The 23119-nt window shown below is 36.9% G+C and overlaps 1 protein-coding gene across 20 annotated transcripts in view; it reads left to right on the top strand.

Annotated features, from left to right (window-relative positions):
* LOC113925641 (disintegrin and metalloproteinase domain-containing protein 32-like) overlaps positions 1-23119 on the top strand; it is a 191654-nt gene that overhangs the window by 114223 nt on the left and 54312 nt on the right. For all 20 annotated transcript variants that reach the window (XR_003521008.1, XR_003521012.1, XR_003521011.1 and 17 more), the window contains exon 14: positions 304-499. Coding sequence is in view for 15 of the 20 variants with exons in the window: in XM_027600148.1 (XP_027455949.1) it covers positions 304-499 (196 nt within the window). In the remaining 5 variants the exon portion in view is untranslated. The remainder of the gene's footprint in view (positions 1-303; positions 500-23119) is intronic.

The raw sequence follows: 23119 nt of genomic DNA, 5'->3' as shown, positions 1-23119 counted from the left end.
AGTGATTTTTCCTCCCTTATACTGAAACGCAAACAGAACTTTGGCTATCATCACATCATATTTGTGTTATACTTTTCATGTGCATATGCTTATTTCCTGTTGTAGTTGATAACATTCAATTTTTTTCGATATGATAAGCATAATGCTTTATACAAAGAAGGTACTAATAGACATTAATAAATAAACAGATCATTAAACTATAAATAGAATTAATTTTGAAATAGAACAATTTTGAAATAAATATTGAGAAACACAACACTCTTAAATGTAATGCTTTATTTTTTATATTTTAATTTCTATTAGATTGAAAGAGCAGGTGTTCAGTGTAGGGGAGCAAAACATCATGAATGTGATATTGCTGAGTTTTGTGATGGAAGCTCACCGCAGTGTCCATATGATGTAACTATACAGAATGGACATGTATGTAAAGAAAAATACATGTGTTATGATGGAGGCTGCCAGGATCCAGATGCACGTTGTGAGATCACATTTGGAAAAGGTAATTTTGTTTTGTAAAATCTACATAGTTGGTACTTCATATTTTTATTTACATTACCAAGACAAGTGGCAATTAATTATATATGTGTATATGTATGCATATTACATTTATAAATATATTTATAACAATGTGCATATGTACACACATATATAATTATATGCATAATTATATACATATGTATGTATGTATAATTTAAATTTTATTTATATATTTAAATTCTTTATTCTATTGAATATCTATATTTTTATTTTTTTAAACTTTATTAAGGTATAACTGACAAAGATACATACTTAAGGTATATGAATTAATGTTTTGATGTTTTGTGAAATAATTGCCACAATCAAGGTACTTAACATATTAGTTACATATATATATATATATATACACCAATAAATGAAATTGCTTGATCATAATGTAGTTCATTTTTAATTTTTGAGGAGTCTCTATATAGTTTTCCATAATGGCTGTGCCTAACTTCATTCCCAACAACAGTGTATAAAGGTTCCCCTTTCTCCACATCCTTGCTAACACTTTTTATTTTTTATCTTTTTGATAATAGCTATCCTAAAATGTGTAAGTTGTGGTTTTGATTTACATTTTTCTGATGATTAGTGATGCTGAGCACATTTTCATAAATCTAATCGTCATTTGTATGTCTTCTTTTGAGAAATGTCTATGCAGGTCTTTTGCTATTTTAAAATCTCTTTTTTTTTGCTCTTGAGTTGTATGAGTTATTACATATTTTGTAGATTAACTCATTATCAGATACATGATTTGCCAATATTTCTCCTACAGGTCTCATTTTCACTCTGTTGATTGTTTCCTTTATTAAGAAGCTTTTTAGTTTGGGACGCCTGGGTGGCTCAGTCAGTTGAGTGTCTGACTCTTGGTTTCAGCTTAGGTCATGATCTCATGGGTCTTGGGTCCAGCCCCACATCGGGCTCCCTGCTCAGTGGGGAGTCTACTTGAAAGATTCTGTCCTTCTGCCCCTCCTCCCTTTCTTGCTCTCTCTAAAAATAAATAAATAATTTTTGTAAAAAAAGAAGTTTTTTAGTTTGATGCAGTCCCACTTGTCTATTTTTGTTTTTGTTGTCTGTGTTCTTAGGTCATATCTAAATATTATTTCCCAGACCAATGTTCAAGAGCTTTCCCTTGTTTTCTTCTTGTAGTTTACAGTTTCAGGTCTTAAGTTTAAATCTGTCCTGACCCTTACTGCCTTCTGCAGCTTTATTGAGATGTAATTGACCTATAACGTTGTGTCATTTTAAGGTATATAATATGTTGATTTGGTATGCTTATATATTACAAAATGATTACCACTATATTGTTAGCTAACACCTCTATCATGTCCTATAATTACCATTTGTTTCTGTGGTGAGAACATTTAAAATCTTTTCTCCTAGTAACTTTCAAGTATGTTATACAGTATTATTAAGTATAATCATCATGTTGTACCTTAGAACCCCAGAACTTAATTCATCTTATAACTAGAAATTGGTACCCTTTGACAAACATCTCTCCCTTTCCCCTACCTACCAGCCTATGGTAATCACAGGCTATGTACGCTTTGTTTCTTTGAGTTCAGGTTTTTGTTTGTTTTTTGTTTTTTGGTGATTTCACATATAAGCAATATTATAGAGGGTTTGTCTTTCCTTGTCTAACTTATTTCACTTGGCATAATGCCCACAAGTTTATCCATGTTGGCACAAATGGAAGGATTTCCTTCTTCCTCATGACTGAATAAAATGTTATTTTATATAAATACTACATTTTCTTTATTGATCCATCCATTGACAGACACTGTTTCCATATCTTGCCTATTGTGAATAATGCTGATACAAACATGAGGATGCAGATTTCTATTCAAGATCCTGTTTTCATTTCCCGTGGATATGAAGTGGATTAGAAATGGGATTGCTGGATCATATGGTAGTTCTACTTTTAACTTTTTGAGAAACCTCCATACTGCTATTCATAGTGGCTATACCAATTTACGTTTCCACCAACAGTGCGTGTTTCATTTTCCCCATATTTTCGCCAACGTGTTACTTCTTTGAGTTTTTGATGAGAGCCATTCTAATAAATGTAAGGAGTTATCTTATTGTGGTTTTGGTTTGCATTTCTCTGATATTAGTGATATATTGAGCATATTTTCATGTATCTTTGGCTATTTTTATGTCTTTGAAAATCTATTCCTTTGCTCATTCCTAAATCAGGTTTGGGTTTTTGCTATTGAGTTTTACAAGTTCTTTATATATTTTGGACATTTTCCTTGCAGATATTCTCTCCCATTCCATAGATCGTCTTCATTTTTTGATTGTTTCGTTTGCTGTGCACGAGCCTTTTAGTTTGATGAAATCCCATTTATTATTTCTTGTTTTTGCTGCATGTGCTTTCGTGTCATATCTAAAAAGTCATTGCCAACAACAGTGTCAATGTCAATGCTTTTTCCCTATGTCTTCTAGGATTTTTATGGTGTTCATTCTTACATTTAAGTCTTTAATCTATTTCAAGTTAATTTTTGTGAATTGTGTAAACCAGGGGTTTACTTTTATTCTTTTGCTTGTGAATATCCTGTTTTCCCAGTGTCATTTATCAAATAGATTCTCCTTTCCTTGTTGAGTATTTTTGGCTCCCTCATCAAATTATTTGTTGAGCATATACATGGGGTTTTGTTCTGGACTCTCCATTCTGTTCCATTGGTCTGCTCTTGTAACCGTATCATACTGTGTAATTGAAATCAGGAATTGTGTACCTCTAGTTTTGTTTTTTTCTCAGGATTGCTTTGGCTTTTCAAAGTTTCTGTGGTTCCATACAAATTTTAGGAATTTTTTCTATTTCTGAAAAATGCCATTGAAATTTTGATATAGATTGCATTGAAACTGCAGATGGTGTTGGGTCGTATTGACTATTAATTCTTCTGATCCAGGAACACAGGATATCTTTCCTTTTGCATCTTAGATATTTTTTCATGAAAGTCTTGTAATTTTCAGGGTACAGACCTCTCACTTATTTGATTAAATTTATTCTGAAGTATTTTATTGATTTTGATGCTAGTGAGAAAGGTATTGTTATCTTTATTTCTTTTTAAGCTGTTTTGTTGTTAGTGTATAGAAATTCAAATAATTTCTCTATGTTGATTTTGTACCCTACAGAGTTACTGAATTTAATAGTTCTAACACACCTTTTTGATTGGGTCTTTAGGACTATCTCTATATAAGATTATATTTTCTGCAAGACAGTTTTACTTCTTTCTTTCCAATTTGGGTGACTTTTATTATTTTTCCTCCCTGACAGCTCTCATTACAGCTTCTGGTACTGTGTTGAAAATGAGTGGTGTGAATGAGCACCTTTGTCTTATTCCTCATCTTAGAGGAAAAGCTTTTAGCTTTTCACAATTGAATATGAATTGGCTGTGGGTTTATTATATGTGACCTTTATTTTGTTAAGGTATGTTTCTTCTATACTCAATTTGCTGATTATTTTTATCATGAAAGGATGTTGTATTTTGTCAAATGCTTTTTCTGTTTTTAATGAGAGGATCTTATGATCTCTTATCTTTCATTCTATTAATGTGGTATATCACAGTTATTGATTTGCCTATGTTGTACTATCCTTGCATTCCAGAGATAGATACCATTTGATAATGGTGTTTGGTTCTTTTAATGTTCTGTTGAATTTAGTTTAGCAATATTTTGTTGAGAATTTTTATATCTGTATTCATTAGAGATGTTGGTCTATAGTTTTCTTATTTGACTTTGGTATCATTATAAAGCTGACCTCATAGGATGAATTTGGAAATAGTCTCTCCTCTTCAGTTTTCTGGAAGAGTTTGAGAATGATTGGCATTAACTCTTCTTTAAGTGTTTGGTATAATTCACCAGGGAGACTATCTGGCTTGGCCTTTTCTGTGTTGGGAGGTTTTCGATTACTGATTCTATCTCATTACTCACTATTGGTCTGTTCTGATTTTCTATTTTTTCATGATTTAGTATTGGTTAGGTATGTTTCTAGGAGTTTATCTACTTTTTCTAGGTTATCCAGTTTGTCAGCATATAATTGTTCATAATAGTTGCTGATGATCCTTTGCGTGTTTATGTTATCAGTTATAATGTTTCTTCTTTAATTTATGGTTTTTTGAATCTTCTTCTTTTCTTAGTCTGGTTGGATATTTGTCAATTTTGTGTGTCTTTTCAAGAAACCAACTCTTATTTTGTATTTCTTTCCATCTGCTAATCTGGTGGCTTGTTTTTTCTTTTTCCTTTTTCCTTGAGGTATATAGAGTTAGGTTGTTTATTTGAGACCTTTTTTTTTTCTTATATGGAGGTTTTTATTTCTATAAACTTCCCTCTTAGAACTGCTTTGCAGAATCCTATAGATTTTGATATGTTGTTCTTCCATTTTCATTTGTTTCAGTATATTTTTTGATTTCATGTTTGATTTCTTCTTTGACCCACTGGTCGTTTCAGAGCATGTTCTCTAATTTCCACATACCTGGTGAGTTTTCCAGATTTCTTTCTATTGTTAATTTTCAGTTCCATATCATTGTTGTTGGAAAAGTTACTTTGTATGATTTCAGTCTTAAATTTGCTAAGACTTGTTTTATGACTTACCATATGATCTGTCCTGGAGAATGTTCCATGCAAACTTGAGAAGAATGTGTATTCCGCTGCTGCTAAATGGAATATTCTGTATGTGTTATATCCATTTGGTCCAAAGCCTGGTATTAGTCCAGCTTTTCCTTGTTGATTTTCTGTCTGGATATCTATCCATTGTAGAAAGTGGAATCTTTAAGTCCTCTAGTATTATTGTATTGTTGTCAGTTTTTCCCTTCAGTTTTGTTAGTACTTATGATATTTAGGTACTAAAATGTTGGGTGCATATATATTTATGATTGTCATATCTTCTTGAACAATTGACTGCCTTATTGTATAATGATCTTTTTTCCCCTCTTGTTGCCATTTTGGCTTACAGTCCATTTTGTCTGACATATAGCTATCCCTGCTTGCTTGTTTTCTGCTTGCATGGAAAATCTTTTTCCATTCCTCTACATTTGCTTATGGGTGTCATAGCTGAAGTGATTCTCTTGTGGGCAGCATATACTTGGGTCTTGTTTTTCTACCCATTCACGAAGCAACTCCATGTTGTTTGATTAGAAAATTCAACTCATTTGCATTTAGAGTGTTTATGGATAGGCAAGGACTTACTAATTCCAACTTGTTGATTGTTATTTCGCTCTTTCATAGTTTCTTCGTTTCTTCCTCTTTCTGCCTTCCTTTGTGAATTTGTGATTTTTCTTAGTAATATGCTTTGATTCCCTTCTTTTTTAATTTTTAAAAATTATGTTTTAATCACCATACATTACATCATTAGTTTTTCATGTAGTTTTCCATGATTCATTATTTGCATATACACCCAGTGCTCCATGCAGAACATGCCCTCTTTAGTACCCATCACCAGGCTAACCCATCCCCCCACTCCCCTCCCCTCTAGAACCCTCAGTTTGTTTTTCAGAGTCCATCGTCTCTCATGGTACATCTCTCCCTCCAATCCCCCCCCAATTCTTTCCCTCCTGCTGTCTTCTTCTTTTTTTTTAAACATATAATGTATTATTTGTTTCAGAGGTACAGGTCTGTACTTCAACAGTCTTGCACACTTCACAGTGCTCACCATAGCACATACCCTCCCCAGTGTCTATCACCCAGCCGCCCCATCCCTCCCACCCCCCACCACTCCAGCAACCCTCAGTTTGTTTCCTGAGATTAAGAATGCCTCATATCAGTGAGGTCATATGATACATGTCTTTCTCTGATTGACTTATTTCGCTCGCAATAACACTCTCCAGTTCCATCCATGTCGTTGCAAATGGCAAGATTTCGTTCCTTTTGATGGCTGCATAATATTCCATTGTATATATATACCACCTCATCTTTATCCATTCATTCTATTGATGGACATCTTGGCTCTTTCTACAGTTTGGTTATTGTGGACATTGCTGCTATAAATATCGGGGTGCATGTACCCCTTTGGATCCCTACATTTGTATCTTTGTGGTAAATACACAGTAGTGCAATTGCTAGATCATATGGTAGCTCTATTTTCAACATTTTGAAGAACTCCCATACTGTTTTCCAGAGTGGCTACACCGGCTTGCATTCCCACCAACAGTGTAGGAGGGTTCCCCTTTCTCCACATCCACACCAACATCTGTCGTTTCCTGACTTGTTAATTTTAGCCATTCTGACTGGTGTGAGGTGATACCTCATTGAGGTTTTGGTATGGATTTCCCTGATGCCTAGCGATGTTGAGCACTTTTTCATGTGTCTGTTGGCCATTTGGATGTCTTCTTTGCAGGAATGTCTGTTCACGTCTTCTGCCCATTTCTTGATTGGATCATTTGATCTTTGGGTGTTGAGTTTAAGAAGTTCTTTATAGATTTTGGTTACTAGCCCTTTATATGATATGTCATTTGCAAATATCTTTTCCCATTCTGTTGGTTGTCTTTTGGTTTTGTGGACTGTTTCTTTTGCTGTGCAAAAGCTTTTTATCTTGATGAAGTCCCAATAGTTCATTTTTGCCCTTACTTCCCTTGCCTTTGGCGATGTTTCTAGGAAGAAATTGCTGCAGCTGAGGTCGAAGAGGTTGCTGCCTGTGTTCTCCCTTAGGATGTTGATGGGCTCCTGTCTCACGCTGAGGTCTTTCAACCATTTTGAGTCTATTTTTGTGTGTGGTGTAAGGAAATGGTCCAGTTTCATTCTTCTGCATGTGGCTGTCCAATTTTTCCAACACCATTTGTTGAAGAGACTGTCTTTTTTCCATTGGACATTCTTTCCTGCTTTGTCAAAGATTAGTTGACCATAGAGTTGAGGGTCCATTTCTGGGCTCTCTCTTCTGTCCCATTGATCTATGTGTCTGTTTTTGTGCCAGTACCATACTGTCTTGATGCTTACAGCTTTGTAATAGAGTTTGAAGTCCGGAAATGTGATGCTGCCAGCTTTGCTTTTCTTTTTCAACATTCCTCTGGCTATTCGGGGGTCTTTTCTGGTTCCATACAAATTTTAGGATTATTTGTTCCATTTCTTTGAAAAAAGTGGAGGTATTTTGATGTGATTGCATTGAATGTGTAGACTGCTCTAGATAGCATTGACATCTTCACAATATTTGTTCTTCCAATCCATGAACATGGAACGTTTTTCCATTTCTTTGTGTCTTCCTCTATTTCTTTCATGAGTATTTTATAGTTTTCTGAGTACAGATTCTTTGCCTCTTTGGTTAGGTATTCCTAGGTATCTTATGGTTTTGGGTGCAATTGTAAATAGGATCAACTCCTTAATTTCTCTTTCTTCTGTCTTGTTGGTTGTGTATAGGAGTGCCACTGATTTCTGTGCATTGATTTTCTTTCCTGCCACTTTACTGAATTCCTGTATGAGTCTAGCAGTTTTGGGGTGGAGTCTTTTGGATTTTCCACATAAAGTATCATATCACCCTCAAAGAGTGAGAGTTTGACTTCTTCTTTGCCGACTTGGATGCCTTTTATTTCTTTTTGTTGTCTGATTGCTGTGGCTAGGACTTCTAGTACTATGTTGAATAGCAATAGTGATAGTGGACATCCCTGCCGTGTTCCTAACCTTAGGGGGAAAGCTCTCAGTTTTTCTCTATTGAGAATGATATTTGCTGTGGGTTTTTCATAGACGGCTTTTATGATATTGAGGTATGTACCCTTTATCCCTATACTCTGAAGAGTTTTGATCAAGAAAGGATGCTGTACTTTGTCAAATGCTTTTTATGCATCTATTAAGAGGATCATATGGTTCTTGTTCTTTCTTTTATTAATGTATTGTATCACGTTGATTGATTTGCGGATGTTGAACCAACCTTGCAGCCCAGAGATAAATCCCACTTAGTTGTGGTGAATAATCCTTTTAATGTACTGTTGGATCCTATTGGCTAGTATTTTGGTGAGAATTTTTGCATCCAAGTTCATCAGGGATATTGGTCTGTAATTCTCCTTTTTGATGGTGTCTTTGTCTGGTTTTGGGATCAAGGTAATGGTGGCCTCATAAAACAAGTTGGGATGTTTTTCTTCCATTTCTATCTTTTGGAACAGTTTCAGAAGGATAGGTATTCATTCTTCTTGAAATGTTTGGTAGAATTCCCCTGGGAAGCCATCTGGCCCTGTTCTCTTGTTTGTTGGGAGATTTTTGACAGGGTAACAACGGGGTAACAATGTCCCCAGAAAGAGACACAACAAATCTGAAAAGACCTGATACTGGGGGAAAAGAAAGGGAAAGAAAGAAGAAAAAAAAGAAAAAGAAAATGAAAATGATAACAAGAAACAAAAACCAAACCAAAAATAACCAATATGATCAAATATGATCAGGCTGGTGCATAGATCAGGGCCACACACTAGATTTTGGGCATATTTTGGTCAGTTAGAAGAGAGTGCTTCTCAAAATTTTAAAGAAAGAAAAATTTATGTATGTACAAAAATAAGGGTTAATATGATGAAGGGATGGAATATGACTGTAAAGATGAAAATTATAAAAGATTTTATAAAAGGAATTGATAAGTAGTTGGTTGAAAAAAGAAAGAAGAGGATTAACAAAAAGGAGAGAATGTGATCAGGCAGGAGACTAGAACAAAGCCATACACTAGAGATTTATGGTATATTTTGATCTGTCAGAAGAAACTGTATCTCAGAATTTCAAAGAAAGAACAACTTATATATATATGCCAAAAATAAGGGTAACTACTATGAAGGGATAGAATATGACTCTAAAAATGAAAAATATTTTTTAAAAAAGAGGATTGAGAAGATGTTGGTTGAAAAAGTGAAAATGAAAAATTAAAAAAAAAGACAGTTAAAAAATTAACTTTGAAAGACTAAAGAATCATGGTAAAAAAGCCATGGATTTTATGTGCAGTATTCCCGTAGCACTGTAGTTCTACCGTTCTCATTGATTGGTAAACTTGGTCTTGGCCGGCTGTTCCTGCTCATCTTCTAGGGGAGGGCCCTGTTGTCCTGGATCCTAAATGTCTTTGCCTGAGGCGGAATTGCCCCGCCCTTGCCGGGTCCAGGCTAAGTAATCTGCTCAGGTTTCCTCTCGGGAGCTTTTGTTCCCTGCAAGGTTTCCGTACAGCTTTGGAGGACGAAAGTGAAAGTGGCGGCCTCCCAATCTCCGCCCCGGGGGAGCCGAGAACTCGGGCCCCACTCCTCAGTGTGCCCCCAGAGAAAAGCCGTCAATCACTCCCGTCTCCCTGGTCTCCGGCCGCACTTTGTGCTCACGCGGCCTGTGACCGAGCATTTCTATCTCTGGCGCACGACCCCGTGTGGAGTCTCCAAACCCAGCAGATCCCTGTGGTGCACTCCCACACGGCTCCTCCCGGGGGAGGAAGGGAACTCTCCCCAGTTCTGCCACTTTTTGGGTCCCTGCTGGAGGAGCAGTGGCCTGACTGTGCCGTGGATCACAGTTTATGACAACCCCAAGCTGAGAACCCGTGCCTTGGCTCCGTCTCTGCAGCCGGCTTCCTCTCTCTGATACCTGGGAGCTCTGCCACACTTAGGCACCCCCGGTCTTTCTGTGACCCCGAGGGTCCTGAGACCACACGGTCCCACGAGGGTTCCACCCCCCACTTAGCCACTAGAGCGACGTCCCTCAGTGGAACCGACTTCTAAAAGTTCCAATTTAGTGCTCTGTTGCTCTATCACTTGCCAGAAGTGGCCGACGGAGGCCCCCTCCCCCGCCGTCTATCCTCCCGAATATCGCCTCGGATTCACTTCTCCACACGTCCTACCTTCCAGAAAGTGGTCGCTTTTCTGTTCAGAGAATTGTTGCTATTCTTTTCTTCCATTTCCTGTTGAGTTGGTATGTTTTCAGAATTGTTTGATCCCTATCCAGCTGAATCCCTGGGACCAGATGAAATCCATGTCTCCTACACCTCTGCCATCTTACTCCACCTCTCTCATCTCTTTATTGTTAATCTGCAGATTTTTGTTTATGGTTACTGTAAGATTTCCATAAAATATATGTATAAGAGTTTATTTTATTTATGCCAATAGTACTATGTTTGATCCATTTCAAAACCCTTCTCATGTCTCCCCTCCTGTTATGTTTTTGATGTCACAATTACATCTTTTTGTAGTGTGTATCCACTAAGGAATTATTGTAGCTATTGCTATTTTTAATACTTTTCTCCTTTAACCTTTATACTAGAGTTAACACATCACCATATTACAGTTTTAGAATATTATGAATTTGACTATGTCCTTGCCTTTGCAAATGTGTTGTATATTTTCATTTGTGTTCACGTTACTAATTAGCTTTTTTCATTTCAGCCTGATGAACTCCTTTTAGCATTTTTTCTAAGGCAGATTTAGTGTTGATCAATTCCCTTATTTTTTGTTTATTAGGGGAAGTCTTTATCTCACCCTAATTTCTGAAGGACAACTTTGCTGGGTAAAGTAATTTTGGTTACCAGTTTCTTTTTTTCAGAACATTGACTATATCATCCTATTGTCACCTGACTTGCAAGATCTCTGCTGAGAAATCTACTGACAGCTTTATGGAGGGGGTTCCCTTTTATGAGAGACGATATTTTTCTTTTACCCCTTTCTCTTGTTGATTTTAGATAGTTTTATTACACTGTGTCTTTTTTATTATTATGTGTCTTGGATAAGATCATTTTGGATTGAAATTTTGAGGTGATATATTAACTTCATAAACTTGTATGTCCAAATCTCTCCCCAGGTTTGAGATATTCTCTCAGTCATTATTTCTTTAAGTAAGCCTTCTACTCCTTTATCCCTCTCTTCTCTTTCTGGGACTCCAGTGATGCATTTCTCTCAAAGGTGTCCTATAAGTCACATAGGCTTTCTTTATTCCCTTTCATTCTTTTTCCATTAGTTTCTCTGATTGGATAATTTCAATTGATCTGTCTTCTAGCTTACTGATTCTTCTGCTTGCTTGGTCAGTTCTACTGTTGAACTATTCTACTCAATTCTTCAGTTTAGTTATTGGATTATTCAGCTCCAAAATTTCTGTTTGGTTCTTTTTATGTTTTCTATTTGTTGAGCATCTCATTTTGTTCTTGTGTTGTTTTTTGATTTTATTAAATTGTTTATCTGTATTCATGTGTTCTCTTCTAGCTCTCTGAGTATTGTTAGAATAATTATTTTGAATTATTTGTCAGATAGTTCCTGGATATCCACTTGTGTGAAGCTATTTGCTGGAGGTTTACTGTATTCTTTTGGTGGCATCATGTTTCCCTGCTTCTTCATGATCCTTGTAGCCGCATGTAGTTATCTACTCATTTGAAGAAGCAGTCACCTCTTCCAGACTTTATGGATTGACTTTGGTAAGGGAAGATTTTCATCTATGGGAGAGGGCACTCTGGAGTAGGTGGTGACCCTGTGTCTAGTGGTGCAGAGTACCCAGTTTGGGTATATGTTGGTGGCATCGGGTCCACGGGGTATAATTTCTCTTTGGCTTAGGCCACTGGGGTCCATGGCATGGATATTGTGTGGTCAAGACAGTCTGCAGTGGCTGCTGGGGTTATTGGAGTCCTCAGAAGCATCTCCAGGTCCAGTGGCTAGAGACTAGGGACAGGCAGTGGTGGTGGCTGGAGGTGACTGAATGCACACGCTTGGCTGTAGAGGCCTGTTCCAGGTGCCTGTGTAGGGTTAAGGGCGGGTTGGATACACACTTACAGTGATGGAGGCCAGGGCAAGCACCAAAGGCCAAGGCCAATTATGGGCTCACTAGCAGCTGTCATGTCAACTGGCTGTTGTCATATTCTACCCATAGCTGTACCCTCCTGCCCAGGCATACACACTGCATTAGCTGTTGATGATAGTGTTTGGGCCAGTTGTTTGCAGATGCATAGTGGAGGGGCTAGCTCCAGGTGGGCCCTGAGGCTAATCCGTTCGGCCAATTGATGCCCTTTGATTGGGGAATTTAATCCATTTAATTTTAAATTCCTTTATAGTAGGTGAAGACTTACTATTGCCATTTGTTTATTGTTTTCTGTTTGTTTTGCAGTTGTATTGTCTCTGTCATTGTTGTCCATTGTAATTTGATGATTTTTTTGGTAGTAACTTTGATTCTTTTCTTTTTGTATCTATTACAGATTTTTTCTTTGTACAGCTCGAGGTTTGTATAAAATAACTTGTAGTTATAATCTTCTAAGTTGAAAACAGCTTAATTTTAATTGTGTACAAAAAAAATCTATACTTTTACTCCCCCTCCACACACTTTGTGCTCTTTTAGTTAGAATTGCTTCTGCTTATATTGTGTATTCAAAATATAAACAAATTTTTGTTAACTTTTATATTAGGTTAAGAGTAGTTTATGTATCATCATCACATTATATTATTCTGTTGTTGTTCATATATTTGCTTTTACCATTGAGATTTACATTTTCTTATGCTTTTTCATTGCTGCTTAGTGTGTTTTCATTTTAATTTGAGGAACTCCCTTAAGCATTTCTTGAATGCAGGTCCAGTTGTGATAAATTCCTTCATGTGTGTTTGAGAAAGACTGTCTTTCTTTATTTTTAAAAGGCAATTTTTCCTGGATATAGTACTCTTGGTTGGCAGATTTTTTTTTTTTTCAACTTCAAATATATCATCCACTCAATCCTAGCCTACCAGGTTTCTGCTAAAAAATCCACTCATAATTTTGTGGGGGTTCCATTGTATATGAGTAGCCACTTTTCTCTGCCTTCTTTCAAATTCTCTTTTTCCTTGACTTTTGATAATGTGTTTATAATGTGAATCTGTTTAGTCTTGTCCTGGTTGATTCTATTTTGGATCCTTTGACTTTTGTGAACCTAGATACCCATTTGTCTTCCAAGATTTGGGACTTTTTCAGCTGTTTTTTCTTAAATAAGCTTTCTGCCTCTTTCTCTTTCTTTTTCTTTTAATGTGACTGTAATAATGCATATATTGATCCATATGTTGGTGTCTCATAATCCTGTGGGACTTCACTCTTTTTCATTCTTTTTCCCCCCTGTGCCTGGACGTGTCTTCAGATTTGTGTATTGTTTCTTCTGTTTGCTTGATTCTGTTGTTGAAGTTCTCTATTGCATTTTTGTTTTTATTTTTATTTTATTTTATTTTTTTAAAATTTCAATTCCAGTGTAGTTAACATATAGTGTTATATTAGTTTCAGGTGTACAGTAAAGTGATTGAACAATTCCACACATCACCCAATGCTCATCATGAGAAATGCACTACTTAATCCCTATCACCTATTTCATTCATTCCCCCACTCACCTCCCCTCTAGTAACCATCAGTTTGTTCTCTGTAATTAAGAGACTGTTTCCTGATTTGCCTCTCTCCACTGTTTCCCTTTGCTCAGTTGTTTTGTTTCCTAAATTCTTCATATAAGGGAAATTATATTGTATATGTCTTTTTCTGACTGACTTATAGCATTCTAATAACTTGCTCTATCCATGCTGTGCAAATGGCAAGATTCATTCTTTTTTATGGCTGAATAATATTATAATATATATATACCACTACTTCATCTATTCATCAATTGATGGACACTTGGGCTGCTTCCATATCTTGGCTATTGTAAATAATGCTCCTATAAACACAGGGGTGCATGTGTCCTTTTGAATTAGTGTTTTTGCATTCTTTGGGTAAATACCCAGTAGTGTGATTGCTGGATCCTAAGGTAGTTCTATTTTTAACATACTATACTGTTTTCCCGAGTAGTTGCTCTAGTTTGCATTCCCACCAGTAGTGCATGAGAGTTCCTTTATTTCCACATCCTCACCAACACCCATTGATTCTTGTGTTGTTGATTTTAGCCTTCTGACAGGCGTGAGGTGATACCTCATTGTAGTGTTGATTTGCATTTCCCTCATGATGAGTGATGTTGAGCATCTTTTCATGTGTCTGTTGGCCATCTGCATGTCTTTTTTGGAGAAATGTCTTTGTCTTCTGCCCATTTTTTAAATTGGATTATTTGGTTTTTTGGGTGTTGAGTTGGATAAGTTCTTTATGTATTTTGGATACTAACCCTTTATCAGATATGTCATTTGCAAATATCTTCTCCCATTCAGGCAGTTGCCTTTTAATTTTGTTGATTATTTCCTTCACTGTGCAGAAGATTTTTATTTTGATGTAGTCCCAATAGTTTATTTTTTCTTTTATTTCTCTTACCTCAGGTGACATATCTAAAAAAAGGCACCCCTAAACTTTTTTTCTTAATACAAGCATTTATAGCATGAATTTCACTCTAACATCTGCTTTTGCTCCATCCCATACATTTTGAAATATTGTGGTTTTTTTTCTTTTGTATTGGGACATATTTTGATTTGCCGTTTTATTTCTTATTTGGCCTATTGCTTGTGCAGTAGTGTGCTGTTTAATATTTACACATTAAGTATTTAGTATTTACAGTGGAGATTTTCTGGCTTTGTTTTATTTTTGCTTTTCCCCTTTTGTACCATTGTGGTTGGAAAATATACTTAGTATGATTTCAGTCATCTTAATTTTCTAATATTTGTTATATTTCTTTTTACATGATGACATGATCAGGGGATTCTTCTGTGTACTTGAAGAAAATGTGTATTCTGTTTTTCTTGGATGAATGTTTTATATATATACTTCATGTATTCTGAAGTATGCTTCAAGTAAAAAATGTTCTTATAGAAAAAAAATAACTTTAACTGAGGGTACTTGTTTAAAATAAAGCATATCAGAGGGGAAGTGGGTGGGGTATGGGTGAAATAGGTGAAAGGGATTAAGAGTACACTTATGATGAACACTGAGTAATTATGTGTAGAATTGTTGAATCACTAAATTGTACATCTGAAACTAATGTAACACTGTAAATTCGCTATACTGGCATTAAAATAAAAAACTAATAAAAAATAAAAAAAAGTACATGGAAACAAATGAAAATGAAACACAACAGTCTAAAACCTTTGGGATCCAGCAAAAGCAGTTCTAAGAGAAGAAGCAAGAAAAATCTCAAACAATTTAATCTTATACCTATCAGAGCTATAAAAAGAACAACATGGGGCACCTGGGTGACTCAGTCAGTTAAGCATTTGACTTCAGCTCAGGTTATGACCTCGGGGTCCTGGGATCAAGCCCCGCATTGGGCTTCTCACTCAGTGGGGAGTGTTTATCTTCAATAACTTCCCGCAGATTAATAACTCCGCACTTCCTATCTTGCAAAAAGCAGTGCTTTTCTGCTTGTCGAGATGAGATATATATTCTTACATCCAGGCTGATTTTGTGGGTGTTCAGAATGGTTTGGTAGATATCCAGCTAAATTCAGGGGACCGGTTGAAACAGGGTTCCCTACTCCTCCACCATCTTGCCTAAAAAAAGAAATATTTTTCTTTTATAGTTATTTTAAAAAATATGTGCCTACTCTAAGGTCATGCACATTATTTTTCTCTAAAACGTTTTGATTTAACTTTTAAATCAAATTAATTTTTGTGTATGGTGTGAGATAAGGATTGAAATTAATTTTTCCCCCGTAGCTTTCCAGTTGTTCCATCATCATTTCTTGAAAAGATTTTTTCATTAAATTGATTTGATATCTTTGTTAAAAATCAATTGATAATGTAAGGTAGTTCCATTTCTGGATTCTCTTCTGCTTCATTGATCTATTTGTCTATCCTTATGCTATTGATTACCATTACTTATGGTAAGCCTTAAAATCAGGTAATGTAAATTATTCAACTTTGTTTATTATTTTCAATATTGCTTTGGATTTTCTGAATCCTTTTCATCTCCATTTAAACTTTAATATTAACTTGCCAATTTCTAAAAAAGAAATGCCAGCTATGATTTTAATTGAGGTTGTATTGAATTTGTAGATGAATTCTGGATTATTGACAACAATGTAGTGTCTTGCAAACCATGAATATGCTCTTTAAGAAGTGTTTTTTAGTTTATAGTAAACATGTTTTTTATATCTTTATTTTATATTATTCCTATGTTTTGGTGTTTGGGTTTTGGTGCTATTGTAAAAAGTATTGCTTTCATGAAACTTGGTTTTCCAGTTGTTTGTTCCTAATAAGTAGAAATATAATTGATTTTTTGTATCTTGATCTTTTATCTGTGAGCTGATGTAGTGAAACAAACAAAATTACATCTACTAGGTATAGAGAAGTCTTACTCTAACTGCTCATCAGAGAACTTGGAACTGTACAGAATTATAGGTACAGAATTGTTAAATGACAAAAATATTATAAAATAAGGATTCAGAGCACTTTCTCAGAATGAATCATCATAAGAACAAAATTTGCAACACATTATGTATATGTGCCTGGTAACCAAACAAATGTTCAGGGATTTCAGAGTTATTCCCTCTCCTATACAAATGCTGACAAAGATGAACAAAGGTGATAGGAAATTTACTGCTAGAAGCAAACTGATTGTATACTTTTTTTTTAGTCTAAAAAGTTACCTTTCACAGAGATCATTGGAATTTGTTAATGGTCTGCAGTACCTAGATTACTAGTTCTTCTAGTGGTTTTTGTTGACTCCTTTGGATTTTACACACACATACACACACACACAAATATCTTTTGAGAATAAAGAATGTCTTATTTTTATTTTTCAGCATGTATGCCATATACTTCTTTTTCTTTCCTCATTCCACTGTACAGGGTCAATGTTGAATGAAAGTAGTAAGGAATAGTAAAACATCCATGTGTTTTAGTGATTTTAGGCGGAAAGCATTAAGTATTATACTTAGTTAATAAGTATAATGTTACCTGTATGATGTTAGCCATAGGTTTTTCCTGAATGTCCTTTATAAACTTGAGGTAATTCCCTTCTATTTCTCATTTTTTCATAAGTAGCTGTTCAAGTTTTTTCAAATATTTTCCCCATATTTATTGAGATGAGTATGTTTTTCTAATAGTCTGTTAATATGGCAGATTATATTCTATGATATTACGGGGGGCAAATAAAACCCTACATTTCTAGAATAAAACCTATTATTTATTATGTATTATTGTTTTTTATATTCTTGGATTAGATTTATTAATATTTTGCTAAGGATTTTTGTCTGTGTTGATGAGGTATATTACATTTTTGTAGATTTTTTTTGTCAGATTTCAGTGTGAGAATTATGTTATTAAAATGTTCCCTTCTATTTTCCTTTGTTACTTTTAAAGATTTTATTTATTTGAGAGAAAGAGAGAGGTGCGAGCGGTGGGGAGTTGCAAAGGGGGAGGGAGAGGGACAAGCAGACTCTGTGCTGAGCATGGAGCCAATGCAGGGCTCCATCGCAGGACCCTGAGATCATGACCTGAGCTGAAATGAACAGTTGGACACTTAACCAACTGAGCCACCCAGCCGCCCACTCTCTTCTATTTTCTGAGAATATTATTTTTTCATTAAGTATTTGATAAAATGTTCCTCACTGATTCCCCCCTCAACAACAACAATTTGGCATTCATCCATGGACCTTTGTGGGAGAGCCTTTGTGGAAGCTATGTGACCCAGCACCATATGCCAAGAGACTTGGAAGGAGTCTCACCCACCTGTGCATTGGATAATAGGCATGCAGGGACCAGCTGTGGACCCTGCTGTGGACCCTGCAGTGGCTTGTGAACTGGTTTAACCCCTCAGGGCCATAGTCTAGTGGTGTTTGGAAAATACTATCTTAGACAATCACCCACTGATGAGAGAGCCTTTGTGGAAGTCCAGTTTTCCAGAAGAGAAGTTCCAGAAAATATTTGGAGCAAAAAAAAAAAAAAAGTTTGGATGAATTTGGAGAGCTTTAGTGCCACACACGGGAAAACAAAGGCAGTCTGTTAGCACTGAGCCTGGTGTGTTACAGGATTGAGAGAAGTTCTGTATACTTAATAATTCTTCCCCAAAAGGGAGAAAGAAGATGGAGCAGATCTAGCCAGGGAATTTCTAAAAAAGTCTCAGAATCCCAGGAGAGCTGATGGAAGGTATTTCTTTCATGAAAATAGTTTACCTTGCTCATTGAACTTAATTCAAAATAGCTGTTTTAAGGAAGTTCAATGAGCTACAAGAAAGCACAGAAAGACAAATGAAAAAAATACATGAACAAAAAGAAATTTTTTAAAGATTTTATTTATTTTAGAGAGAGAGAGTTTGAGCAGAGGGAGGGGCAGAGGGAACTGGAGAGAGGGAATCTCAAGCAGACTGCCCACTGAACACAGAACTTGATTTGGGGCTCAACCCCATGACCCTGAGATCATGACCCAAGCCAAGATCAAGAGTCAGTTGCTCAACAACTGAGCCACCCAGGCACCCTCAAAATGAGAATTTTAACAGAAATCATTGAATGGAATCAAACAAAATTCCAGAGCTGAAGAATATAGTGAATGAAATGGGAAATGCAATGGAGAGCATCAGCAGCAGAATGGATCAAACAGAAGAAAAATAATCTGTGAGTAGAATAACTGGATAATCTGAAATTATCCAATCAGAGAAAAACAAAGAAAAAAATGAAAAAGAACAAAGAAAACCTATGTGATTGATGGGATACCAACAAAAGAAACAAGTGCTATAAGGAAAAGAGGAGAAGGGGATAGAAAGTTTATTTAAAGAAACAATGGGTGAGAGAGAAAAGATGGTGGATGAATAGGGAACCCTATTCCAACTTTTCCCTGGAATTGAGCTGGATATCTACCAGACCACCCTGAGCACCCACAAAATCAACCTGAGATGTAAGAAGATAGATCTAGATATCTACAAACAGATTATCGCGGGTGGTTGGTTTCGAGGTACGAAGCAGGGAGTCGTGATTCCATGGGCAGATATCAGAGGATAAACAGCAGCGGGAGGGAGCCTGGCTGTGGGGATCCTACACCACTGGTGAGCAACAGCCTTGCGTGCTGGGAATGGGGCACAGACTCGCAGACTGCTAGCGGCAGGGAAAGGACGTCAGGGCAGCCCGTGGGATGGAAACCCGGAGCGGTGGGATCGTGCATGTGAACTGGGAGCAGCTGGTGGTTTTAGAAGCACAAAGGGCAGAGATGTGCCCCGACCTGGAGGCAGAACTGGGAGTGCTGCAGAGGGGCGCACAACCCAGGACGCTGCAGTTTACAGCAGCACAGACAGAAACAGAGATAGTGTGGCCTGGAGAGTTCACTGAAGAACAGACTGCCATCTCTCTGCTCTGAGGTGGAGGGTTGGAAACGGTCTCTTCTGCTCTGAGTCTTGGAAGAGATGCAGAAAGCCTCCAGGGAAAGCCACCAGAGAACAAAAGCCACAAAAAACTGGTTCCCGCTGAGGCCATCCCCCACCACAGGGGGGCAGGGCAACTCTTCCCAAACAGGGTTGCCTGAGTAACAGTGCGGCAAGCCCCTCCCCTAGAAGACAGGCAAGGAAAACAAGAGGCCAGCAATCCTAAGGTCCCTACAGGTGCATCTTGCTTGGGTTCAGGCCAGTAATTTGGACTCTATACATTCCCTCAACCACCCATCAACAGAATGACTAGGAGGAGGAACGCCCAAAATAGAAAAGACTCAGAGATTATGACTTATGCAGCAGACTTACAAATGGATGCAGATATAACCAAGATGTTGGAGATGGAATTCAGGCTAGCAATTGTGAAGACAATAGCTAGAATGGAGAAATCAATTAATGGCAACATCGAGTCTCTAAGGGCAGAAATAAAAGCTGAATTGGCAGAACTTAAAAATGCTATCAATGAGATCCAATCTAATCTAGATAAGGGTAAGTGAGGCAGAAGAACGAATAAGTGAACTGGAAGACAATTTAATAGCCAAAACAGAAAAGAGGAGGCCAGGGAAAAACAATTCAGAATCCATGAAAATAGAATCAGGGAAATAAGTGACGTCGTGAAGTGTCCCAATGTCAGAATTATTGGAATCCCTGAGGGAGTGGAGAGAGAGAGAGAGGACTAGAAGATATATTTGAGCAAATCGTAGCTGAGAACTTCCCTAATCTGGGGAATGAAACAAACATTCGTGTACCTAGAAGCAGAGAGGACCCCTCCCAAGATCAAGGAAAACAGGCCAACACCCTGGCATGTAATAGTAAAACTCACAAATCTTAGAACCAAGGAAACCATCTTAAGGGCAGTTAGAGGGAAGAGATTCCTTACATACAGAGGGAGTAACATCAGAATGTCAGACCTATCCACAGAGACCTGGCAAACCAGAAAGGGCTGGCAAGACATATTTAGGGTACTAAATGAGAAGAACATGCAGCCAAGAATACTTTACTGGCAAGGCTTTCATTTAGAATGGATGGAGAGATGCAGAACTTCCAAGACCGGCAGAAACCGAAATAATATGTGACCACTAAGCCGGCCCTGCAAGAAATATTAAGGGGGCTTCTATAAAAGGTGAAAGACCCCAAGAGTGATATAGAATAGAAATTTACAGGGACAATCTATAAAAACAACGTCTTCACAGGCAACATGACAATTAATTCATATCTTTCAATAATCACTCTTAACGTGAATGGCCTAAATGTTCCCATAAAATGGCACAGGGTTGCAGATTGGATAAAAAGATAGGACCCATCCATATGCTGTCTATAAGAGACTCATTTTGAACCTAAAGATACATCCAGACTGAAAGTGAAGGGTTGGAGATCCATCTTCCATGCCAGCGGACCTCAAAAGAAAGCTGGGGTAGCAATTCTTATATCAGACAAATTAGATTTTAAACTAAAGTCTGTAGTTAGAGGCACAGAAGGACACTATATCATTCTTAAATGGTCCATCCAACAAGAAGATCTAACAGGTGTAAGTATTTATGCCCCCAACATGGGAGCAGCCATCTACATAAGCCAACTGTTCACCAAAATAGTCATATTGATAAAAATATGTTAATTTTAGGAGACCTCAATACTTCACTCTCAGCAATGGACAGATCATCTAAACAGAAAATCAACAAAGAAACGAGAGCTTTGAATGACACACTGGACCAGATGGACCTCATAGGTATATACAGAACATTCCACCCTAAAACAACAGAATACTCATTCTTCTTGAGTGCACATGGAACTTTCTTCAGAATAGACCACATACTGGGTCACAAATCAGGTCTCAACTGATACCAAAAGATTGAGATTATTCCCTGCATATTCTCAGACCACAATGCTTTAAAACTGGAACTCAATCACAAGAAAAAACTTGGCAGAAATTCAAATACGTGGAAGCTAAAGACCACTCTGCTCAAGAATGTTTGGGTCAACCAGGAAATCAAAGAAGAACTTAAACAATTCATGGAAACCAATGGAAACGAAAACACATCGGTCCAAAACCTATGGGATACTGCAAAGGCGGTCCTAAAGGGGAAATACATAGCCATCCAAGCCTCACTCAAAAAAAAAAAAAAATCCCGAATTCACCAACTAACTCTACACCTTAAAGAACTAGAGAAAACAACAAACGATGCCTAAGCCACGCATTAGAAGAGAAATAATTAAGATTAGAGCAGAGATCAATGAATTAGAAACCAGAAACACAGTAGATCAGATCAATGAAACTAGAAGTTGGTTATTTGAAAGAATTAATAACATCGATAAACCACTGGCCAGACTTATCCAAAATAAAAGAGAAAGGACCCAAGTTAATAAAATTATGAATGAAAGGGAAGAGATCACGACTAACACCAAGGAAATAAAAACAATTATTAGAAATTATTATCAACAACTATATGACAATAAACTGAGCAATCTGGATGAAATGGATGCCTACCTGGAAACCTATAAGCTGCCAAGCCTGAAACAGGAAGAAATTGACAACCTGAATAGGCCAATAACCAGTAATGAGATTGAAGCAGTGATCAAAAACCTCCCAAAAAACAAGAGTCCAGGCCCTGATGGATTCCCTGAGGCATTCTACCAAACATTCAAAGAAGAAATAATACCTATTCTACTGAAGCTGTTTCAAAAAATAGAAACAGAAGGAAAACTTCCAAACTCATTCCATGAGGCCAGCATTACCTTAATCCCCAAACCAGGCAAAGACCCCATCAAATTTCAGACCGATATCCCTGATGAATATATATTCCAAAATCCTCAACAAAATACTAGCTAATAGGATCCAACAATACATTAAAAGGATCATCCACCACGACCAAGTGGGATTTATCCCCGGGATGCAAGGGTGGCTCAACATTCGCAAATCGGCATGATAGGTCACATTAATAGGAGGAGGGAGAAGAACCATATGGTCCTCTCAGTTGATGCAAAATAAGCATTTGACAAAATACAACATCCTTTCCTGATTAAAACTCTTCACAGTATAGGGTTAGAGGGAACATTCCTCAAGTTCATAAAATCCATCTATGAAAAACCCACAGCAAATATCATCCTCAATGGGGAAAAGTTGAGAGCCTTTCCTTTAAGATCAGGAACACATCAAGGATGCCCACTCTTGCCACTATTGTTCAACATAGTACTAGAAGTCCTAGCAACAGCAATCAGACACCAAAAAGAAATAAAAGGTATTCAAATTGGCAAAGAAGAAGTCAAACTCTCTCTTTTCGCAGATGACATGATACTTTATGTGGAAAACCCAAAAGACTCCACCCCCAAATTACTAGAACTCATACAGCAATTCAGTAATGTGGCAGGATACAAAATCAATGCATAGAAATCAGTTGTTTCTTATACATTAACAATG

This window comes from Zalophus californianus, chromosome 2, assembly GCF_009762305.2.
Source record: "Zalophus californianus isolate mZalCal1 chromosome 2, mZalCal1.pri.v2, whole genome shotgun sequence".
Lineage (NCBI taxonomy): Eukaryota > Metazoa > Chordata > Mammalia > Carnivora > Otariidae > Zalophus > Zalophus californianus.
Note: the sequence above shows the minus strand (reverse complement) of the source record. Positions and strands in the feature narration are given on the sequence as shown.